Here is a 23523-nt window from a genome sequence, read left to right as displayed (position 1 = left end):
TACCCGAGAAAGTTGTACGCTCACTCAGTGATTCCGTAATGAACCAGGATGAATGGTTTAATTCGGGCCAGAAGAGGAATGGGAAAAGCCGTGCTCATTTTGTGTTGAAACAGGTTTGAGCTGACAAGGAACGAGGTAACGTGCATACAGAAAAATTTCATCCTGGCTGAAACAGGGAATAAAGGAGGTTAAACCGACCATGCATAAATGACCTTTAGCTTCTACAGAGAGTTCAAGCTTGGTTTAATCTTTTTTTGTTTTTTTGCCATCAAGTCACAGCTGATTTATGATGACCCTGGTGGGGTTTTCAAGGCAAGAGACGTTTGGAGATGAACACATCAAGCTGCCTTCTACTCAATCAGACCCTGGGTCCATTGAAGTCAGCATTGTCTACTCAGACCGGCAGCAGCTCTCCAGGGTCTCAGGCAGAGGTCTTTCACATCACCTACTTACCTAGTCCCTTTAACTGGAGATGCCGGGGATTGAACCTGGGACCTGCATGCCAAGCAGATGTTCTACCACTGAGCCACAGTGATTTGCCATTGCCTCTGCATCACACCCCTGGTATTCCTTGGAGGTCTCCCATCCAAATCCTTGCTAGGGTTGAGGCTGAGTGTGTGTGACCAGCCCAAGGTCACCCAGCAAGTTTCCACAACAGAGTTGGGATTCAAACCTGGGTTTCCAGGTCCTTGTCCGATACTACACCATGCCGGCTGACTATATTGATTCGATCTAGAACCCTCTTATTTGTCTTTTTCACCATCATTTCAAACTATTTCTCCATATTCTGTTCTTAAAGAAGCCACATGTCCAGAGTATAGGTTGTGCATCAAAACAATCAGATGTTGCGGCACGCCCATTTCTTTTAAAATCAGCAATCACTTTTCATGAATCACAAGCTCAAAAGCTTTGCTGTAATCTATGAAACAGAAGCTGATTTTTGTGAAGATCTGTTTAAATTCATCTCGTGGTGACTGACAGCAGGAAAAGCAAGGCATTCAAGAAAGACACGGCTCTCCATTTGCAACACCTGAGCAAGGCTGTTAAGGAGAGGAGTTTTTTGGAAGTGATTAATTCATAGGATCAGTCACCATGAGAGGAAGAGCAATGACCCAGAAAGGCAAGTAGGAGATTAGGGAAGGGAGATAAATGGTGCACAATCTTTCCAAAAGTATATGGTAAATAAACATGAAACTGAAATTGTTCAAGACTGTCTATTCCTTGGCTCCATCATCAACCAAAAGGGAGATTGCAGCCAAGAAATCAGAAGGAGATTGAGACTGGGGAGGGCAGCTACAAAAGATTCTTAAGGGTAAGGATGTGTCACTGGCCACCAAGATCAAGTTAATTCATGCCATCGTATTTCCTGTTACTATGTATGGGTGTGAAAGCTGGACAATGAAGAAAGCTGATAGGAAGAAAGTAGAGTCCTTTGAAATGTGGTGTCGGAAAGGAGTTTTACGGATACCCTGGACTGCCAAAATTATTATTTTTAAAATCAGTGAGCAATAGAATCAAGCCTGAACTGACCCTAGAAGTTAAAATGACTCAACGGAGACTGTTGTACTTTGGTCACTTTATGAGAAGACAAGTGTTGTGTGTTAAGTGCCGTCAAGTCGCTTCTGACTCGACCCTATGAATCAATGTCCTTTAAAGACAAGAGTCCCTGGAAAAGACAATCATGCTAGGAAAAGTTGAAGGCAGCGGGAAAAGACCCAACAAGAGATGGATTGACTCTATAAAGAAAGCCACGTCCCTCAGTTTGCAAGACCTGAGCAAGGCTGTTAAGGATAGGAGTTTTGGAGGACTTTCATTCATAGGGTCGCCATGAGTCAGAAGCAACTCGAAGGCACTTCACACACACAAACACAAACAAAACAAGGGATGAAAAGTACAAAACCAAACAAAAGGAAAGTGTTAAGGACTGTCACAGAACACCATTAGTTCATTCTGGGTTTTTTTTAATATTTTTTTTTCATTTAATATATCTATAAAAACAATATAATAATAAGAGAAAAACAAATAGTATTCTAATTTAACAATCAAATGACTTCCCCCTCTCCCTCTTCCGTCTAAAATTAAATTGTATAATCTTTTGCTAACGTGACTAATCCCAATATTATTTTAATTAATCTGTTCTTGTCCTATCCAACATTATGAAACCAATACCTAATATAAAAATTAATACAAAGTATGAATAAGGGATTAGATCGATGAGTATCCTTTAAATGGTCCCGTTAAAAAATAATTTTCACAGTACATTCTCCAAGCCTCCCATTCCCCCCCAAAATTGTTCATTATCATTCTGATTTATGAAGGCTGTAAGCTTCGCCATCTCGGTTAATTCCAGCATCTTTTTAGCTCATTCTGTTTTTAAACCAAAGTAAAAGCAACTCTACACAAGTAGAGTCTCCAAAAATTAAGAAGAAACGAAGGTCCACAGAAAGGTTCAGAGAGTCCAAAGCTGTTTGACGAATGGAGTGTGAGAAGCACGAATCAAGATTGAGCTTGAATTTGTAAACTGCATTGACGGTTCATTCCTGGGCATCTACTCCGCAAAGCCCACCGGCATCGTGCCCAGCAGCCCCGGCTGGCGCTGAGGTTAGGGTGGCCCCGCAGGCCCGGCCTTTTGGACATCTCTGGCACGAGACGGGGGGTCCGGCCCTCCCTCCTCTTCCTCCTCCTGGGAAGCTAATTTGCCCTGACCTGGACGGCCCAGGCTAGCCTGATGTGGTCAGATCTCAGAAGCTAAGCCGGGTCAGCCCTGGTTAGTATTTGGATGGGAGACCACCAAGGGATGCCAGGGTTGCTATACAGAGGAAGGCACCAGCAAACCACCTCTGTTAGTCTCTTGCCTTGAAAACCCCATAAGGGGTCGCCATAAGTCGGCTGCGACTTGACGGCACTTTACACACACAAGCTAATCCTTAGGGTTTATGGGCCTATCGTGTGCCTTCGCTGGCCGTGAAGTTCAATGCACAGTCATTCCGGCTGAGTTAATGTGCATTGGGGTCCTCTCTCTCTCCCCCCCCCCCCATTCTTTGCCACCTGAGGCCAGGTGAGGGCGTGCGATTGCGGGCCCTTTTCAGCCCACCTCTGCAGCTGCGTTGCATCGCCAGCATGATACCGCGGCTGGGAGCGGCGGACTCTAATCTGGAGAACCGGGGTTGATTCCCCACTCCTCCACCTGAAGCCTGCTGGGTGACCTTGGGCTAGTGACGGTTCTCTCGGAACTCTCTCAACCCCTGGGAGCCAGCATGGTGTAGTCGTTGCGGGTGCGGACACAGCTTTCTTTCCTCCCAGTAGCGTGGCGTTCCGCCGGCACCTTAGAGAATTGCTTGTAACTTGAGGTCAATTGAAGTGCCAAAGGATTCTGTCCTTTCAGGCTCTTTCAAGCTAATCGCGCGTCTCCTTAGGGTTTATGGGCCTATCGTGTGCCTTCAATGGCCATGAAATTCATTGCACGGTAATTCCGGCTGAATTAATGTGCACTGCCCCCACCCCCGTGCAACCCGGGGCCAGGGGAGGTTGTGCGATCTGGTGCCCTCTTCAGCCCACTTCTGCAGCTGCGTTGCAAAGCTGGAGTGATGCAGTGGTTAGAAGCGGTGGAGTCTAATCTGGGGAACCGGATTTGTTCCCCGGCTCCTCCACAGGAAGCCTGCTGGGTGACCTTGGGCCAGTCACACTTCTCTCCCTTCAATGTTTTCCCCAGAATTACTGGGGGGGGGGCAATAAATGCGGTACTCTCTCCCTAGTTCTAAAATGCACTCCCCCACCCCAAACTGATGAGCTAAAAGGCAGACAGAATAATTTTAAAGATTCCAGATTTTCACTCCAGGCCATGTTTAGGACTCTCTGATCTTCTCTCTCTTGTTCTGGAAGTTTTCCAGTTTCCAAGTCTTTCCCCAGTATTAACTGTTAAGTTCTCTGGCCTCCCAAACAAAGCAACAAGGTTGTTGTTTTAACTATATCCTTCCCTTCTTAAATGATGGGAAAGTCTCCAGGTTTGCAATTAGGGTGGGCAGCTTTTGAGCGGGTCCTTCCAGCTGTCCTTTTTAACATCGCTTTGAGCTGCAAGCCATTACTGGGTGACATAACTTAGCTCCGTGCCATGAAAAGCTTCAGCTGCCCATTTGCACGGAGTAAAGGAACAGGACATGTTCCACTCCCTGTCCATTGGACAACCTACTTGAAGCACCAGACACCACACAACAGATTATTTTCTTCCCCTGCCTTCCCCAAATCACATGCCACTGCAGATATAAAATGTAAACCTGGAGGTTTTTACAAACCTGACATGAAAAGCTTCAGCTGCCCATTTGCACGGAGTAAAGGAACAGGACATGATCCACTCCCTGTCCATTGGACAACCTACTTGAAGCACCAGACACCACACAACAGATTATTTTCTTCCCCTGCCTTCCCCAAATCACATGCCACTGCAGATATAAAATGTAAACCTGGAGGTTTTTACAAACCTGACACTAAAAATCTGAAAACTCTTTTTTTTTAAATAGGCTGTTAAACCCACCCCCTCACCCCCTCAAATATAACAGCAACATCTGTGTGTGTGGTAGAGGAGGGGAACTGCTTTGGGCATTGTGGAAAGGATGGATGGATGAATAAATGAAGAAATTGGGGGAAAGGCGTAAAAAGAATGGATGCAGGAGAAAAGAAAAATAAGTCTGAGCGTTGCACGATAAAAAGAAATGAGGAAAGGTAACAGTCAACTCTGTCGTATTATAAGAGTACGTATATATGTTGCCTGGCTTGTGCGGTATCAATAAACATTCATTCATTCAACTCTATCATACTTTGGACATATTATGAGAAGACAAGAGTCAGTGGAAAAGACAATCATGCTAGGAAAAGTTGAAGGCAGCAGGAAAAGAGGAAGACCCAACAAGAGATGGATGGGCTCTATAAAGGAAGCCACGTCCCTCAATTTGCAAGATCTGAACAAGTCTGTTGATAGGACACTTTGGAGGACGTTGATTGATAGGCTCGTCATGAGTCGGAAACGACTTGACAGTACTTGGCACACACACAAGAATCAACTCTGTCTTTGAACCAGGGAAAGGCAGCTCTGCCGGAGCAGAGCCTCAAAAAATTCACGAAACACTCATAAATGTTCCTCTCCACGGAAATCTTTAGTAAAAGGCGAAAGATTTATACGATCTGAAGAGAAACCAGAGTATGAGTTCAGGAGGTGCAACTAGGCAAGGCACAGCCCCGACGGCTGACATTTCAGGTCAGGGTGATTTTCGTGGCGATCCCGGATAAAGTTTCCACCAAGTGCAACAGAGAACACTCCCCTGAGATTCTCTACCGCTGACCGGGTCTGCCTGCCGGGACCCCCGCAAACGGGTCTTCTGCCCCCCGGTTGCACGTGGCAATGCATCATGGCTCGCAGCGACATGCAGATGAGCCTCTCCCGCCTCCCGCCCCTCCCTCCGCCCCCTCCGGGCGCAAGGGACCGGCAAATGATGCGCTGACTCGCGGGAAAGACCATTGCGGCGCATCGCTGCCGCTTCCCAAGACACGGTTGTTGGGTGGTCGTAGGAAAGCGGTGAGGAGCGACCCTCTGGTGAAGTTAGGTGGAAGGGGGCGATTTGCGATGGGTGCTTGCCGGGGGGAGGTGTGTTGTTTTGCAAGCCCTTTAGGGCTGCAGTCTAAAAGGCAGGCAAAGCCTAACAGGAAAGAAAGGAGATAGTCTAGTAGGGTTCTTAAATGGTGGAACTCCCTGCCCCAGGATGGGGTGATGGCTGCCCACTTGGAAGGCTTTAAGAGGGGAGTGGGCATGTTCGTGGAGGAGAGGGGTATTCATGGCTGTTAAAATGAATGCTAGTGAGGAAGGCACTGGCAAACCACCTCTGTTAGTCTCTTGCCATGAAAACCCCAAAAGGGGTTGCCATAAGTCAGCTGCGACTTGACGGCACTTTACACACACACAGTTATGATGCACCCCTATTCTCTCCAGGATCAGAGGAGCAGGCCTACTATATGAGGGGCTTTGGAACCCAGCCAGGACAGGGCTGCTGTAGTAGTCATGTTTGTGGACTTCCTAGAGGCACCTGGTTGGCCACTGTGTGAACGGACTGCTGGACTTGATGGACCTGGGTCTGATCCAGCAGGGCCTGCCTTATGTTCTTATTCTATGGGATACTGCCCAATCCATGTTTATGCAGGGTTAAATCCAATAGCGTGCACAGGTTGGCAGCAACCTAGTAGTCTTAAGGGTATAAGCCAACCCGCAGAGCTCAGTGAAATTTACTCTCCAGTATGCACCTTCAAGATTGTTGCAGCCCTCCAGTTGCTAATTCACACGTTTTGGACCAACCTGCAGGCCAAGTCAGCGGCTAGCTAAATCGCAAAGCCCAGCTCCACATCTCTGGAATTTTGTTACAAAATGACCTGTTGGATCTTCCAAGCTCTGGTACCTCCAGAGAGTAAAATATCTAGCAACTGACTTGACCTGCAGGTTGAATCGAAACATGTGAACTAAGGCGGCAGTTTTGGAGGGTTTTTGTTTGCTTGCTTGTTTGCTTGCCATCAAGTCACAGCCAATTTATGGCCACCCCCATAGGGTTTCCAAGGCAAGAGATGTTCAGAGGTGGTTTGCCAGTGCCGGCCTCTGCATAGCAACTCTGGACTCACTTGCTGGTATCCCTTCCAAGTACTAACCAGAGCCGACCCTGCTTAGCTTCTGAGATCAGATTGGGCTAGCCTGGGCCATTTGAGTCAGGGCTGAAGGAACATACCGGAAAATACATTCCATTGAACTCAGTGGGCTGGCTTGTCTCCTTAAGACTGATAAATTAACAAGAACTTGTGCACACTGTTGGATTTAATCCTGAGTAAATATGGATTGGGAAGTGTCCCATGGAGTCCAATTAGACCAAATCTCCATATGCCTTTCAAACGGCGGCCCTAAATAGCTTGCAAAAAAAGAGGATGGAAGGAAGAGGAAAACACTCCTCACAAGTCTCCGCTGGAGCCAAAATGGTGTACTGGTTAAGAGGGGTGGTTTGGAGCAGTGGACCCTGATCCAGAGAACCAGGTTTGATTCCCCTCTCCTCCACATGAGCGGTGGAGGCTAAGCTGGTGAACTGGATTTGTTTCCCCACTCCTACACACAAAGCCAGCTGGGTGACCTTTGGCCAGTCACACTCTCTCAGCCCCACCTACCTCACAGGGTGTCTGTTGTGGGGAGGAGAAGGGAAGGTGATTGTAAGCTGGTTTGAGTTTCCCTTAAGTGGTAAGAGAAAGTCAACATATAAAAACCAACTCTTCTTCTGTAAACCCCCTGTCCCATTACCTACTCTGGAGTTCAGACCTCACTCTTATATCTTCTTCAACTTCCTGGGGGGCAGAATGCTGGGGGTAGATGGTGCAGTGATTGGTCTAGTCCTGGAGGACACTTGAACACCTGAAACTGCCTTATACTGAACCAGACAGTGGGTCCATCAAGGTCAGTATTGTCTACTTAGACCGGCAGCTGCTCTCCAGGGTCACAGGCTGAGGTCTTTGACATCACCTACTGCCTGGTCCTTTTCAACTGGAGATGCCAGGGATTGAACGTGGGACCTTCTGCATGCCAAGCAGATGCTCTGCCACTGAGCCAAAGCCTCTCCCCAAAAGAATGAATGAAGCTGCCTCATATTGAATTGGATCATCAGTCCGTCAAGGTCAGTATTGTCTACTCAGACTAGCAGCAGCTCTCCAGGGTCTCTGGCTGAAGTCTTTCACATCCCAGGTAAGATGGTGCTGCAGTTATATTGTTTGTGGTCTTCCTAGAGGCACCTGGTTGGCCACTGTGTGGACAGCATGCTGGACTTTATGGACCTTGGTCTAATCCAATGTGGCCTTTCTTAGGCTCTTATCCCCTACTGCCTGGTTCTTTTTAGTGGAGATGGGGATTGAACCTGGGGCCTTCTACCTGTGGAGCAGATGATCTCCCACCGAGCCATAGTCCCACTTTCTTACATTGTTATGTTCAGGTGGGCTTCCTATATGCACAGTAGGCATTAGGCAACTCCAGAAAAATCTGCATTGGCTCTTCTGTCTTTCTGGTAGCCACGGGAAACTTCATATTCGACGTAGGCAACTTGCTTACAACCCACAATCTGGCAGAGTGTGTGCTGATATTTGGCCATCCCTCCATGCAGAGGAAGAGGGGAGGGGCTGTGGCTCAGTGGTAGAGCATCTGCTTGGTATGCAGAAGATCCCAGGTTCAATCCCTGGCATCTCCAGTTAGGCAGGTAGGTGATGTGAAAGACCCCTGCCTGAGACGCTGGAGAGCCACTGCCAGTCTGAGTAGACAATACTGACTTTCATGGACCAAGGGTCTGATTCAGTATAAGGCAGCTTCACGTGTTCATGTCACTACTAAGCTCTAGTGGGTGGCCTTGGCATGAACCTGTGCCATCACCAACCTTCATGGGATGCTTAAATTCTCTGAATGGCCTCCCCACCTCTTGACCTCCCTCTAGTGATGACTGTTGATACTAGCAAGGGCTCTCCTGCCCTTATTATAGAATCACATGATCATAGAGTTGGAAGGGGCCAGTCAGGCCATCTAGTCTAACACCCTGCTTAATGCAGGATCAGCAGTGGTTCTCAACCTGGGGCCATGTGCCTCCACAAGATATTCCAAGGGGGCCACAGGTGAAAATTGCATAAATGGGGGCCCACAGCATGAGACTAGGGGGCCACAGAAAAGTGAAGAAGACAGAGTAGTGCCCAAGAAAAGAAAACCGGAGTGACAAGCAAAAGTTTTATTGAAGCTGTGACCACGTGCTGACTCTGTATCTAAACACAGGTTTCGTTTTGGAATACAATTTGTACCTTCAGTGGACTGAAAACCTAACACATGACTTTCTTCATTGCACTTCTATGCATCGTTTGCAACTGTGGATTTTTGTATCGCTGTAATCTTGTGCAAGAGGCTTTGTTCTCCCTTGTATGTGAACATTGTTGTTTATTAGCGTGTTGTGTTCCCTTTTTGTGGGGTATTTCTTTGTAAATTTCAGTTTCCCAATAAGAACTGCATGTGGGCATTTTGTGTGGCTGTTTATGCTTCTTTGTTCCTTGGCTATTTACAAAGAAAACATTTAAATAGCTACCTTTGTACCGGTAAGACATGGGGGCCACAGGAAGGAAACAAGGTCGGAAGGGGGCCACGGTCAGAAAAAGGTTGAGAACCACTGGCCTAGAGCATCCCTGACAAGCGCTTGTCTAGCCTCTGCTTAAAGACTGCCAGTGAGGGGGAGCTCACCACTTTCCTAGGTAGCTGATTCCTCAGTCGAACAACTCTTACTGTAAAAAAAAAATTCCTAATATCCAGCTGGTACCTTTCCTCCTGCTATTTAAAAGCATTATTGCGAGTCCTATCCTCTGCTGCCAACAGGAGCAGCTCCCTGCCCTCCTCTAAGTGACAGCCCTTCAAATACTTAAAGAGAGCAATCGTATCCCCCCTCAACCTCCTCTTCTCCAGGCGAAACATTCCCAACTCCCTCAGCCTTTCAACATAGGGCTTGGTCTTCAGGTCTCAGTGACAGGTGTACATGTTTGTGGGCTTCCTGGAGGCACAGACTACTGGACTTGATGGGCCTTGGTCTGATCCAGCACGGCCTTTCTTATGTTCTTATGGAGGAGAGGGCTATCCATGGCTACTAGTCAAAATGAAAACTGGTCAAGACGCATACCAATTCTCTCTAGTATCAGAGGAGCATGCCTATTATATTAGGTGCTGTGGAGCACAGGCAGGATAATGCTGCTGCAGACGTCTTGCTTGTGGGCTTCCTAGAGGCCCCTGGTTGTCCACTGTGCGAACAGACTACTGGACTTGATGGTTCTTGGTCTGATCCAGCATGGCTTTTCTTATGTTCTGGCAAGAGGAAGACCCCCCCCCATCCCCACCCTACAAGGAAGACTACCTAATCCAGAGGTGGGGGAATTATGTCCCCGTGAGCCACATCTGGCCCTCAAGATGCTTAATTCGTTGGTGCATCAGCTCGCCAGACTTTAGCATCAACAAACGGGCCGAGGCTTCCCAAAATTGCCAAGCCGCTCCAGGGCCAAGGGCCATTAAGAGTGTTTAAGAGCTGCAAAGTGGGAGAAAGGACTACTCAGAGTTGGACGCTGGCTCCTTTCGGTTCCAGCACTATCCGGGGAATATTTCACGGAAAAGCATTTTGGATTGACTGTAAAGACGCGGGTTAAGGGCAGCCGCAGTCTCACAAACTGACTCGCGATCGTGTTCTTCTTTCCAGAGACCTGCGCTTCAACCACATCAAAGACATCCGGCCGGGGGCCTTCAGGAATTTGAGGAACCTCAACACCCTGTAAGTGTCCGAGGTGCATGCCATCATGTTGGGGGTTTAAAGTTTTACTCTTTGATTTCACTAATGATTTTATGTATTATTGAACGTTATTCTATGTTGTTGTTTTTTAAAGGATGTTACCCAGCCTGAGCCGGCTTGCTGGGGAGGGCGGGTTATAAGTCTGAAAAATAAGTAAAATAAATAAAAAAATATGCTCCTTCTCCCAAAGAGGGGGGGGAGAAGAGGGCACCGTCTCGGTTTTGCGCTGCGGGCTGTTCGGAGGACGGGAAAGAGCCCATCGGCGAATGTTTCCAATTGGTTGGGCTCGTGCAAGAGGTCTGGGTTAATAAATCACACATGGGATGATTTTTCGAGCCTCGAGTCAGTTTTATTTTTGGCTCTGGGTGATGCGAACCATATCGCTTGCTTCATTGTTCTTGGACTGATTTGAATTTGCCTTGGATCTGAGATTTTAATTGCTCATGCACTTGGCGTCGGGACTGGCCGGGTCCCGTCTGCTTCCAGGTCCTTTCAGGCTACAGCTTGAATGCGGCTATCCGCCACCCAATCGCTTCAGGTGATTTCCTCATAGTGCATGCAGCGCAGGACAAAATGGTTAACCGCTACAGTGGCTCAGGGACACTTTTTATTGGTTCATTGTGCGTTCTTCACACAACACAGTTAAATTGTGGAACTCCTTGCCTCAGGAAGTGGTGATGGCTGCCAACTTGGAAGGCTTTAAGAGGCGAGTGGATATGTTCATGGAGGAGAGGGCTATTCATGGCTACTAGTCAAAATGGATACTAGTCATAATGGGAGGGGCTGTGGCTCAGTGGTAGAGTGTCTGCGTGGCATGCAGAAGGTCCCAAGTTCATGCCCCAGCATCTCCAGTTAAAGGGACTAGGTGAATAGATGATGTGAAAGACCTCTGCCTGAGACCCTGGAGAGCCGCTGCCTGTCTGAGTAGACAATACTGACTTTGATGGACCAAGGGTCTGATTCAGTATAAGGCAGCTTCAGGTGTTCATGTGTTTATGATGCATACCTCTTCTCTCCAGGATCAGAGGAGCATGCCTATTATATTAGGTGCTGTGGAACAGAGGCAGGACGGTGCTGCTTCAGTCGTCTTGTTTGTGGGCTTCCTAGAGGCACCTGGTTGGCCACTGTGTGAACAGACTGTTGGACTTGACAGACCTTGGTCTGATCCAGCATGGCCTTTCTTATGTTCTTATGACTGTTGACTTGGATTGACAGTAGCTCTTCAGGATCTTGGGTCTATGCCAGCCCTGAGGTCTTCAGAAGGCAATCCAGGAGCTCTTCCATTGAGAGAAATCAAGCCATACAAATCCAGAACTCAGCAAACGTTGCCTCAGAGGGGAAAGGAAATGGCATGGCACCCTACTCCACCCCAACTGGGCAGTTGCCCTTCCTTCACCGCCCTGTGCCGGCCATTATCCAGGCTGATCCTAGGGTGGTTTGGCTGCTAGGCAAGCACTGGGCAGAACCGATTGGATCCTGCATATGGGTTCCATGCATACCAGCCCTGTCCTCTGGCATAACAGAGCCTCTTGTGTTACGCCAAGCACAGGGGTCTCCTTTAGTGGGGAAAATTAGTTTGGGACTAGATAGAGCTATGCGAGAGGCTGGCGTGGGGGTCTTTCAACCAAATCTGCCCCAGGTGAGTGAACCAAATGGAGAGCAACCCAATAAAATGGAGGCTTTTATGAATTTTAAGGGTTTTACTTAAAAGGTCATCAAATAGGGTAAGCACACACAATTCCCAACATACACAGAACTAAGAAAGTAAAGGTTTGAAATTCCCGAGTGGGCTATAGTTACCTTCCTGCAGAAGCGAGATCCAGAATGGAAGCTGCAAGGGGAGGAAGGGGAAAAGGACTGCAGGCCAGGTGTAGGGCTCCCATCTTGTGTAAATGGCAGTCCAAAGGGTAAGGGAGGAGAGAGCATCTCAGGACATGGGATTGGGAAGGGAGGTGAATTGGTAAGGAACCAAGAACACCAGCCTGGGGAAGCCAAGGATGAAAACACAGTCAGTCCTTAAAAGGGGCCAAACTACATATATTCGTGCCAGCAAGGTGATATGATAACCATCTTCAAGTTCCCGAAGGGCTGTCATATAAAGAATGGTGCGGAGTGTTTTTCTGTTGCTCCAGAAGGTCGGACCAGAACCAACAGGTTGAAATTAAATAAAAAGAGATTTAAGCTAAACATGTGGAAGAACTTCCTGAGAGTTAGAGTGATTCCTCAGTGGAGCAGGCTTCCTCAGGAGGTGGTGAGCTCTCCTTCTTTTAAGCAGAGGCTAGGTGGCCATCTGACAACAATGCTGATTCTGTGAACTTAGGCAGATCATGAGAGGGAAGACAGGAAAGTTTGCATCAGTGTTTGGCCCTTATGGCTTTCATGGCCAACGTGGTATAGAGGGTAAGAACAGTGGTTTGGAGCGGTGGACTCTGATCTGGAGAACTGTGTTTGATTCCCCACTCCTCTACATGAGTGGCAGACGCTAATCTGGTGTACTAGATTTGTTTCCCCACTCCTCCACATGAAGCCAGCTGGGTGACCTTGGGCAAGTCACAGCTCTGTTAGAGCTCTCTCAGCCCCACCTACCTCACAGGGTGTTTGTTGTGGGGAGGAGAAGAGAAGGTGATTGTAAGCCAGTTTGATTCTTCCTTAAGTGGTAGGGAAAGTCAGCATATAAAAACCAACTCTTCTTCCTTTTTTGCCATCTTCTGGGCATGGAGTAGGAGTCACTGAGGGTGTGTGTGTGCGGGGGGGGGGGAGAGGTAGTTGTGAATTTCCTGCATTGTGCAGGGGGTTGGACTAGATGACCCTTCCAGCCCTATGATTCTATCATTCTAAGTTGGAGCCGACTGGTGGTGACCCCAGCAAGTTGCTTTCAAGGCAAGTGAGAAGCAGAGGTGGTTTGCCATTGCCGTCTTCTTCGGCAGAGTCTTCCTTGGTGGTCTCCCATCTAAGTCCCAACGCAGCTTAGCTTCTGAGATTCGACGAATTTGTGTTAGGCCATGCCTCCTTCCCTCTCCTCGGGGGGCCAAACTAGCCCATCTCAAAATAAATGAACGAAGGTAATTAAATATCCTGCGAGGAAACAGACAGCTAATTGTTTCTCGCATTCCTGGATTGCATGCAACCGCAGAGCTTTGGCTGGCCCCTTTGGCTTTCGTTGACTTGTCTTTGTTGACGGATGTCATGGAAACCTTGCAAGGATTCCAGCCCAGCCAAAGAACTTGACGCGTTGCGTGCGAGACGACCAGAAAGCGACTCTGCAAGCTGCCGTATTTCTTTCCCCTCAAGGCTTCACTGTGAGTCAGTATGGTCGGAATGAGCGAGGTCCAGTCATTCAAGGATAGCAGACCCCTTTAGAGAACGCAGGCGCGGCTGAGATAAGACTGTCGTGGGACTTAATTTGCTGATGTCCTGAATCTTTCTTAGAGGTGCGACTCAGCGTCTGCAAAAACATGTTAAGGGCCAAGAGGAGAGCTGTCAGGTTCGAAATGCGCAGCAACCTCTCTCCGGCACTTGGAAAAGTCCTTAGCATAATGTTTTGCAGAATTCTAATTAATGGCCTGGGAACTTGGGAATTTGAATTGCCAATAATAATTATTATGTAGTTCACAGCACTTTGCATTGACTTTATTAATACCGAATGTGACTTCAGCACTTGTTTTCCACCTTCCCCTTGGTGAACCCAGTGACAGAAACCCCCAAAACCTTACTAGGGCAAGAGTGCCACCTACAGTGTCTGGGATTTTGGGCCCCTGGAGGTTTACATTAGAATGAGCCATTCATTTCCATTTCGTACTGGACCATCTTGCCAGGCTTAAATTGCTTTTGGAAAAGTCTTTTATGCATGTCCCTTATCATCACCCCTCCGGCGACTGTTGTGATTATGCAGGCCATTTCATAGAATTGGAAGGGACCACCAGGGTCATCTAGTCCAACCCCCTGCACAATGCACAAAATTCACAACTACCTCCCCGCCCAACACCCCCAGTGACCCCTACTCCATGCCCAGAAGATGGCCAAGATGCCCTCCCTCTCATGATCTGCCTAAGGTCAAAGAATCAGCATTGCTGACAGATGACCATCTAGCCTCTTCTTAAAAACCTCTAGGGAAGGAGAGCATACCACCTCCTGAGGAAGCCTGTTCCACTGAGGGACAGCTCTAACTGTTAGAAAATTCTTCCTAGTGTCTAGACAGAAACTCTTAGGATTTAATTTCAACTCGTTGGTTCTGGTCCGACCTTCTGGAGCAACAGAAAACAACTCAGCACCCTCCTCTCTATGACAGCCCTTCAAGTACTTGAAGATGGTTATCATATCACTTCTCAGTCTTCTCCTTTTCAGGGTAAACATACCCAGATCCTTCAACCTTTCCTCATAGGAGTTGGTCTCCAGACCCCTCGCCATCTTTGTTGTCCTCCTCTGGACATGTTCCGATCGTCAGAGGTCGGAGCGCTCTCCCCCTGGGTTTCCCAGTGTTTTGCCCCACTCTGATGTTACCAATCAGAGCCATATAACATATAGTCCCACCTCCATCAAGCATAAAATCACAGAGTTGGAAGGGGCCAAACAGGCCATCTAGTTCAACCCCCTGCTCAATGCAGGACCAGCCTAGAGCATCCCCGACAAGTGTTTGTCTAGCCCCAGCTTGAAGACTGCCAGAGAGGGGGAGCTCACCACCTCCTATCTGGTAATAGCTCTGAACTTCCAGGACAAATTGATGGTATGGCCCAAACTGGGTTGCTTTTTTTGGCCTTTTATGCATGCCTGTTTGCCTCGCGGTCACCCCTCTGACTGCTTCGGATCTTTGTTGTGATTATTCATGCCATTTCCGACCATCAGAGGTAGCCTTGCTCTCCCTCTGCGTTTCCCTGCATTTTGCCCGCATTTTCAAATTTGAGATAACACAGGTACCTAAAAATCCCAACATCACCTTTTACCCAGGAGGAAAGAATACAGACGGGCATATGGCATTTTGAAACATACTTTCCCATTTTTGCAAGAAAAAACCAGGCTGTGTGTCACGTTGACATTTTAGAATCATAGAATTGAAAGGGACCGCCAGGGTCATCTAGTCCAACCCCCTGAACAATGCAAGAAATTCACAACTACCTCCCACTCCACACCCCCAGTGACCCCTACTCCATGCCCAGAAGATGGCCAAGATGCCCTCCCTCTCATCATCTGCATAAGGTGATAGAATCAGCATTGCTGACAGAAGAAGTGTTGGTTTTTATATGCTGACTTTATCTACCACTTAAGGAAGAATCAAACCGGCTTAAAATCTCCTTCCCTTCCCTTCCCCACAACACCCTGTGAGGTGGGTGGGGCTGAGAGAGCTCTTAGAGAGCTGTGACTGGCCCAAGGTCACCCAGCTGGCTTCATGTGTAGGAGTGGGGAAACCAGCCCGGTTCTCCAAATTAGCATCCGCCGCTGATGCGGAGGAGTGGGGGAATCAAACCCGGTTCTCCGGATTAGAGTCTACAGCTCCAAACCACCGCTCTTCACCACGGCACTACGTTGGCTCTCAAGGTGCTGACTTTTCTCTGGGACCTTTCCCAGCCAAGAAATTTTTAAAAAATGCAAGGATCCAGAGGCCAGATGTTTCCGTAGTGAGAAAATAAATCCTGTACCTATGTAACAGGCATCTTTGAGGCAAGGATCAATTTGTCCTTGGGATGCCAAATCACCTTAGGGGATCGCTAGCAAAGGCGGCCTGAGGAGCAGGAGAATATTTTTGCAATCATTTTTTGAAATTCTCTGCCAAGGGACGGGGAGCCGCGCCAAAAGGTTAGCGTGGGACCCCCTACCAGGGAGGCTTTTCTCGTGAGCTTAAGGGGCTTGAAAGCGGTACTATGACAACAACCGTGAAAACAGTGCCGAGGGAGATAAACAGCGCCAAAGACTCTGGGCAGGTTTCCATCGTGACTATTCTGACCTTTCTCTGCACAACCCCACCAGTTTACCTTAAAATGGACCTCTGGAGCTGGCTGGGTTTCCAGCCCTAAAACCGCCCCACTTAGAGAAGAGGACACGTGCCAACCGAAACCACTCCAGTGTTCTGCAGCAGACGGATCGTTCTTGGCAGGACGTGAAATAACCAGCCCTTTTGAACAAGAGTCTCTCCAGTAAGAGCGCCTGGTTTTACAACTAGGTGGCAACCTTGAGGAATCTCAGCTCCATCCTCTTCTTCAAGGACAATCCATAATCTGTGTTAATTTATTTTAAAAAGAATTGGTTTTTATATGTCGACTTTCTCTACCACTTAAGGGAAAATCAAACCGGTTTACAATCACCTTCCCTGGAGGTTTTCAAGAAGAGGTTAGATGGCCATCTGTCGGCAGTGCTGCTTCTATGACCGTAGGCAGATGATGAGAGGGAGGGCATCTTGGCCATCTTCTGGGCATGGAGTAGGGGTCACTGGGGGTGTGGTGGGGGGAGGTAGTTGTGAATTTCCTGCATTGTGCAGGGGGTTGGCTAGATGACCCTGGTGGTCCCTTCATAAGAACATAAGAAAGGCCCTGCTGGATCAGACCAAGGCCCATCAAGTCCAGCAGTCTGCTCACACAGTGGCCAAACCAGCTGCCTCTAGGAAGCCACAAACAAGACGACTGCAGCAGCACTTGGACTCTATGGCACTGAAGTCGCTCCCCCAAAACCCTGCCCTCCTCAGGCTCTGCCCAAAAAGCCTCCCACCGGTGGTGAAGAGGGACCTGGCAACCCTAGCACAGTGGCTAGGGTTGCCAGCTCTCGGTTGGGAAATACCTGGAGGTTTGGGGGGCGGTTGGGAAATACCTGGAGGTTTTCCCATAGGAACTGATCTTGGTCATCTGGAGATGAATTGTAATAGCAACCTGGAGCTGGCAACCCTAATTGTGTGGCTAGCTCCGCCTCCTGCAGCAGCCATTTTGTGGTTGCGCCCAGCATGCCGGGTCAGAGTTCCAAAGGTGCCCGCAGGCTCAAAAATGCTGAGGACCCCTGCATTATGCACTGCTTGAATGACCAATTTTGTTATGTTGTATGTGATAGGCAAAGTAGCCATGAATTCTGAGCAGACCCAGCAGAAGCATAGATGTTGCGGTCCTCTGAGTCGAACTCTGGGTCAAATGTGTTCCTTTCTGCCTACGGGCTTTCCACAGGCTCTTGAACAACAACTTGATAAAGCACATCGCCCGGAAGTCATTTGAGGAGCTTGAGAACTTGAAATACCTGTGAGTATGTTCCCTCGTTTGCTTTTTTTTTTTTTTAATATTTTTAAAATAATAATAAAAGATGCAAAAAAAGTAACAAGAACAGACAGAAAATATAAATCACACTGAGATTGTTACTATACATAAAATAGATCTGACATGCTTAAGGCAAGATATTTGACAACCACCATCTATATACAGTCATTAATAGACTCAAGTTACAGCATTAGACAATGTTTCATTCCAGGAAAGACAGTATATTAAATAAATAGGCCATTGTATTTTTACAGTCATTTCTGTATTTGACTCTTTCCATCCCGTTACACCATTAATTTCTAGATAGTCTATATCTAAAATACAATAATACAAATGTTTTGTTAGCGTATATCTATTATATGATTCTAAACTGTCTCTTATTTATAATATCTTTTTTGTGATATCTAGACATTATACAAAACAAATAATCTTAATTAATCTAAAATTTCATCTCAACAAATATATTTCGCTCAGGTCCCACCCTCCCCCTCAAACCAAAGTTTGAGAGGAATAAATATAATAAGGTTTCCATTTATCTTGAAACTCTTTATTTGGTCTTCTGTTCACATAATTGTTCTCTTCTTGTTAGTAACGAGAAGCTGAGGTCCTCACGGCTCCTTTGGAAATACGTGTTCTGTTTATGGCAATTGTTAAACTATGTGTTTAATATTTTTGGAAACATTTAATTCTTAATGGGACCATTTAAAGGATACTCTCTGATCTAATTCCTTATGTACACTTTTTATCAATTTTATATTAGGTATTGATCTAATAATGTTAGATAGGATAAGAATACATTAATTAGAATAGTATTGGGATTAGTTCCGTTAGCAAAAGTTTATACAATTCATTTTTAGATAGAAGAGGGAGAGGGGGAAGTCAATTAGTGGTTAATTTAGTAATATTATTTGATTCTTTAGTATTATTATTACTCTTTAACACTGGATATTGTTTTATATGTTGATATTTTAAATCAAGAAAATAAAAAAAGGAAATACGTGTTCTGTTAATACTAGTGTAAATCCTGAGAGTGACATTTCCATAAATGTTTGCACGTGCCTTAACACCATCGAAATCAATTCTATATGTATGACATATCTCACTTTAAAGAAAAACACTGCAGAAGACGGTTGGATTGTCATTTTAAGCCATCAAAAGCAGGAAACGGATTTGAGTTCTCTTCTCCCGCAACATGCATAAGATTTCACTTGCCGATAACTGATCGTTTTGAGTCCTCTCCTGTGTTTTTATGTTTGCTCTGCCAGTATTGAGCACAAGGATCTGCACTGTGTTGCTGGCGCTAAACTGCGGCAATCGTTTTGTGGCTGGCTCCGCCTCCTACGGCAGCCGTTTTGCTGCTGTGCCCACCATGCCATGTTCGAATTCCAAACAAGCCTGTGATTTCAAAAAGGTCGGGGACCCCTGTTCTAGCATAAACTAACAGAGGGCTCCCCGGGAAATGAATTGCAAATGAATTTCTTTTACTAAATAACTTTGTTTTAGGGGAGGTGCTTCCTATGCTGCCATCCAATTGCCGAGCAGAAGTCTGTGTTGATTTTCATTTTTCTCCTTTCTCTGTCTTTGCCAAGCTACCTTTACAAGAACGAAATCCAAAACATCCAGCAACATGCGTTCAAAGGCTTGCATTCCCTGGAACAGCTGTAAGTTGACAACATTTTGTGTGGGAAACTGGATGGGGTTTAATCTCTAGATTTTATCCACTCCCCTGAGACACCCTCTGCAGGTTGTGGTTGGTTTTTCATTTTTCCTTTGTTTTAAAAGCAATAAGTTGTTCTAGCTATTGTGAAGGTACAGCCATGGCTAGGGTTGCCAGGTCCCTCTTCTCCACTGGCGGTTTTTGGGGTGGAGCATAAAGAGGGGAGGGACTTCAATGCCATAGAGTCCAATTGCCAAAGCGGCCATTTACTCCAGGTGAACTGATCGCTATCGGCTGGAGATCAGTTGTAAGAGCAGGAGATCTCCAGCTAGTACCTGGAGGTTGGAGAACCAAAACAGCACAGAAACAATATATGCAATGCTTAATTTTATAAGTGAATAAAGTGCAAAAGTGACAATGAATATATACAATATAATACAACAAGATACAGGTAAGTAATATATCTCAATCCAGCATATCCAGGACTTGGAAACCTCTCAAGTCCATTCAGATGTAAGTCCAATATGTCCAGTAGTTATATAGGAAGAATATTTCCTTTGCGGGAATCAGTTGTATATCTTTTCAGACTATATGTTAGAAGTCAAGCAACAGCCACAATGAAGGATGACAGATATTTCAGTATTCACTTTATTCACTTATAAAATTAAGCATTGCATATATTGTTTCTGTGCTGTTTTGGTTCTCCAATACTTCTACAGCACTGAGCCTTTGTTTTCTCCACAGTACCTAGAGGTTGGCAACCCTAGCCATGGCTTGCTTTATAGAGTCGATCCATCTCATGTTGGGACTTCCTCTTTTACTGCTGCCTTTTCCAGCAAAAAGCAGCAAAACCAAGTTACCCACAGACAAGTTTAGGATACCAATCTAACGCAGAGGGATATTCAGGTTTGGTTGTAAAATAACAAAAGAAAAAGAAAGAGAGAAACTCAAACTGGCCTGATGAGGGCTAAATATGCCCTTAGAGGCACAGAATGTTGAGAGCAGCTGTGAGAAAAAAAATGGGGAAAGAGGAAATAAATCTGCTCAAACCAATGAGAGTTTATAGAATCCTGGGATGGTAGATATTAGGGTTTCAAAACTGTTTTAGGGTGGGATTTCAAAACTGTTGCCCTCTCCCATATTTGCGGGGGGGGACCCCAATATGTCCATCGCTAGATAAACAAGAGAAGAGTCCCTCTGTCTGGCAAGTAAAGGACATAGGAAAGTTTGCAGCCCTCTACAGATGACCTTATACCGCACCAAAGCCAAGAATTATTCTCTTGCTAGCATATATAATCAACAGCTTGGTTCATGATGTATTTGGAAGGCAGCGATCCAACACGCTTTCCTTTGTGACTGTCGGTCCATTTTCTCAATAATATGCACCAGAGGCCCGACAATTAGCCTGGCGAGGTGCTGTTTGCAGAGAGTGGCTCCTTTCTTGGCTGAAACTGCCTCACTGCAGTGACCATAAGAGACCCAATATCGGAGGGAGCAAAGAATCCATCTGTTTTCAATCACTTGAAACAGTTTTGCATTAGAGCAATTTTTGCTTTTTCAAGCTGCCCTGTACTTTCCCTTCAAAACCTTCTCATAAAACTCTGCATTGATTGAGGGTGGTGATTTTCAAAGATGCTTATTTCGGGGGAGCCAGCGTGGTGTAGTGGTTAAGAGCAGTGGTTTGGAGTTGTGGACTCTGATCTGGAGAACTGGGTTTGATTCCCCACTCCTCCGCATGAGCGGCGGAGGCTAATCTGGTGAACTGGACTTGTTTCCCCGCTCCTACATACGAAGCCAGCTGGGTGACCTTGGGCTAGTCACACTGTCTCTGCCCCACCTACCTCACAGGGTGTCTGTTGTGGGGAGGGGAAGGTGATTGTAAGCTGGTTTGATTCTCCCTTAAGTGGTAGAGAAAGTCGGCATATAAAAACCAACTTTTCTTCTAATAAGATTTGTTGGCTGCTGAAATCCCTTCTCCTCCTTCTCCTTCTCACCCCCCCTCAGTCCCTGATATAAAAGTTACACTGAGAGACGTGCTTTGCTCTTTTCACGTGCAAAAGGTAAAGACCTGTGCTTAAAGGTGCCCATTCTCTCTGTACCTAAATGAGTCACTGTTCTGAAGATGCCTCCTGTTTGGAAAGAGGCAAACCCAGAGCAGTGACTCATGAAACGTCTTGATGGGAAGCATCCTCGGAAGGCTGATAATTCTGCTGTGGTTCAATACTGGGAGCAATGGAGTGATGCAGAGAATGATTGGCCAGAACAATTACTCACACAGAGATGCACCGGAAGCCGCTTCTGTGGGACGAGACTTTGAACTCACAGGAATCTTTAATGTTTTCATCTATTCCTTGTGGCCCAGAGTTTGGGAAGTGCTGATATATCTGGGCTTGTTTATTTGCTTTTCTGTTATCAGTTACCTGCATTTTAATAACCTTGAAACCGTGGAGTCAGGGACATTCAGTGACCTGCCCAAATTGGAAAGACTGTAAGTAATTAGATTTTAGCAGGGGTGGGGGGGTTCCTTTGGGTAGTAGGTGGGGGGCTGGCAAAAGGTGGGAGGACAGCAAAATATCTTGAGCCACCAGCATGGTGTAGTGGTTAAGAGTGATGGACTCTAATCTGGAGAATCGGGTTTGATTCCACGGTCTTCCACATGAGCAGCAGACGCTAATCTGGTGAACCAGGTTGGTTCCCCCACTCCTCCACATGAAGCCAGCTGGATGACCTTGGGCTAGCCACAGTTCTCTCCGAACTCTCTCAGCCCACCTACCTCACAAGATGTCTGTTGTGGGGAGAGGAAGGGAAGGTGATTGTAAGCCAGTTTCTGTCCCCTTAAAAAGGTAGGGAAAATCAGGGGAGTAAAAACCAACCCTTCTTCATCATCTTGTTAACCTCATTGCAGTTTTTTGCATAATAACCGGATTTCCCGGATCCAGCCTGGAGCCTTCGCACAACTGGGATCCCTGAAACGGCTGTAAGTAAAGAAGAGCGGTTACAAAGAGCTATTCACTGGCTCTCAGAAGCTAAACAGGGTCGGTACTTAGGGAGTTCCACTGAGCCTGCAAAATGGAGCTATTCCGCCAGGCCTATAACTGAGAGCAGCTGCACGTCTATCCATCACTGCTGGCCTTCCCATCCTCCCCCCCCCTCACTCTTGGTATCTGCGGGGGGCTATCCTGCTGAAATCTGGTCCATGGTGGCCTCTAGGTTTTTAGGCCACCTTGTTTCTGGTTTTATAAAATAATATTTTACTGTTGTTCGGGTTTTACGTATTTTAGGTGTATTTGAGAGGTTGTTACCCGCCCTGAGCCCAGCTTGGCTGGGAATGAGGGCAGGCTGTAAATGTGAAAAATAAATAAATAAAAGGAATACTTGGAAGGGAGACCACCAAGGAAGACTCTGCCGAGGAAGGTGGGGGCCGACCTCCTCTGCTGCTCTCTTGCCTTGAATGCCCCTTCTTAGGGTTGCTGTAAGTCAACTGCAACTTACATGCATGTGTTGCTGTGTTAAGTGCCGTCAAGTCGCTTCCGACTCCTGGCGACCCTATGAATCAATGTCCTCCCAAACGTTCTGTCCTTAGCAGCCTTGCTCAGGTCTTGCAAATTGAGGGCCGTGGCTTCCCTTATAGAGTCCATCCATCTCATGTTGGGTCTTCCTCTTTTCCTGCTGCCCTCAACTTTTCCTAGCATGACTGTCTTTTCCAGTGACTCTTGTCTTCTCATAATGTGACCAAAATACAACAGCCTCAGTTTAGTCATTTTAGCTTCTAGGGTCAGTTCAGGCTTGATTTGATCTAGAACCCACTGATTTTGTTTTTGTTTTTTTGGCAGTCCACGGTATCCGTAACACTCTCCTCCAACACCACATTGTTATGGGGAATGCTGGGGGTCTCCAATAATGAGTGGGGAAATTAGCTTACTGGAAATGAATTAGAGCACTAACGAGAGGCTTTAGGAGCGGGTTTTTTATCACCCATGTATACCAAGGGTGAGCGAGCCAAAGGAATAAACAAGACAGGAATCCAATTAAAGTACAAACAGGTTGGATTTATTGGGGGGATTAGAAAGGGGTACAAGCACATACGCCCTGACCTGGATGGCCCAGGCTAGCCTGATCTCGTCAGATCTCAGAAGCTAAGCAGGGTCAACCCTGGTTAGTATTTGGATGGGAGACCACCAAGGAATACCAGGGTTGCTGTGCAGAGGAAGGCACTGGCAAACCACCTCTGTTAGTCTCTTGCCATGGAAACCCCAAAAAGGGTTCGCCATAAGTC

At 46.8% G+C, this 23523-nt stretch overlaps 1 protein-coding gene and 2 non-coding genes across 3 annotated transcripts in view; 2 read left to right on the top strand and 1 right to left on the bottom strand.

Annotated features, from left to right (window-relative positions):
• LOC130473110 (peroxidasin homolog) overlaps window positions 1-23523 on the top strand; it is a 63025-nt gene that overhangs the window by 12706 nt on the left and 26796 nt on the right. Inside the window, exons 2-6 of the mRNA XM_056844639.1 lie at window positions 10275-10346; window positions 17504-17575; window positions 19180-19251; window positions 21664-21735; window positions 22153-22224. Of these exons, the coding sequence (XP_056700617.1) occupies window positions 10275-10346; window positions 17504-17575; window positions 19180-19251; window positions 21664-21735; window positions 22153-22224 (360 nt within the window). The remainder of the gene's footprint in view (window positions 1-10274; window positions 10347-17503; window positions 17576-19179; window positions 19252-21663; window positions 21736-22152; window positions 22225-23523) is intronic.
• LOC130474037 (U5 spliceosomal RNA) lies at window positions 5083-5198 on the bottom strand. The gene has a single exon (XR_008933188.1). It is a non-coding gene; the product is annotated as a U5 spliceosomal RNA (small nuclear RNA).
• On the top strand, window positions 8181-8252 carry TRNAT-GGU (transfer RNA threonine (anticodon GGU)). Its single transcript has one exon. It is a non-coding gene; the product is annotated as a tRNA-Thr (tRNA).

The sequence above is a fragment of the Euleptes europaea genome, chromosome 2 (assembly GCF_029931775.1).
Source record: "Euleptes europaea isolate rEulEur1 chromosome 2, rEulEur1.hap1, whole genome shotgun sequence".
NCBI classification, from domain to species: Eukaryota; Metazoa; Chordata; class Lepidosauria; order Squamata; family Sphaerodactylidae; genus Euleptes; species Euleptes europaea.
The sequence above is the reverse complement of the archived record's forward strand: the minus strand, read 5'-3'. Positions and strand labels throughout refer to the sequence as shown.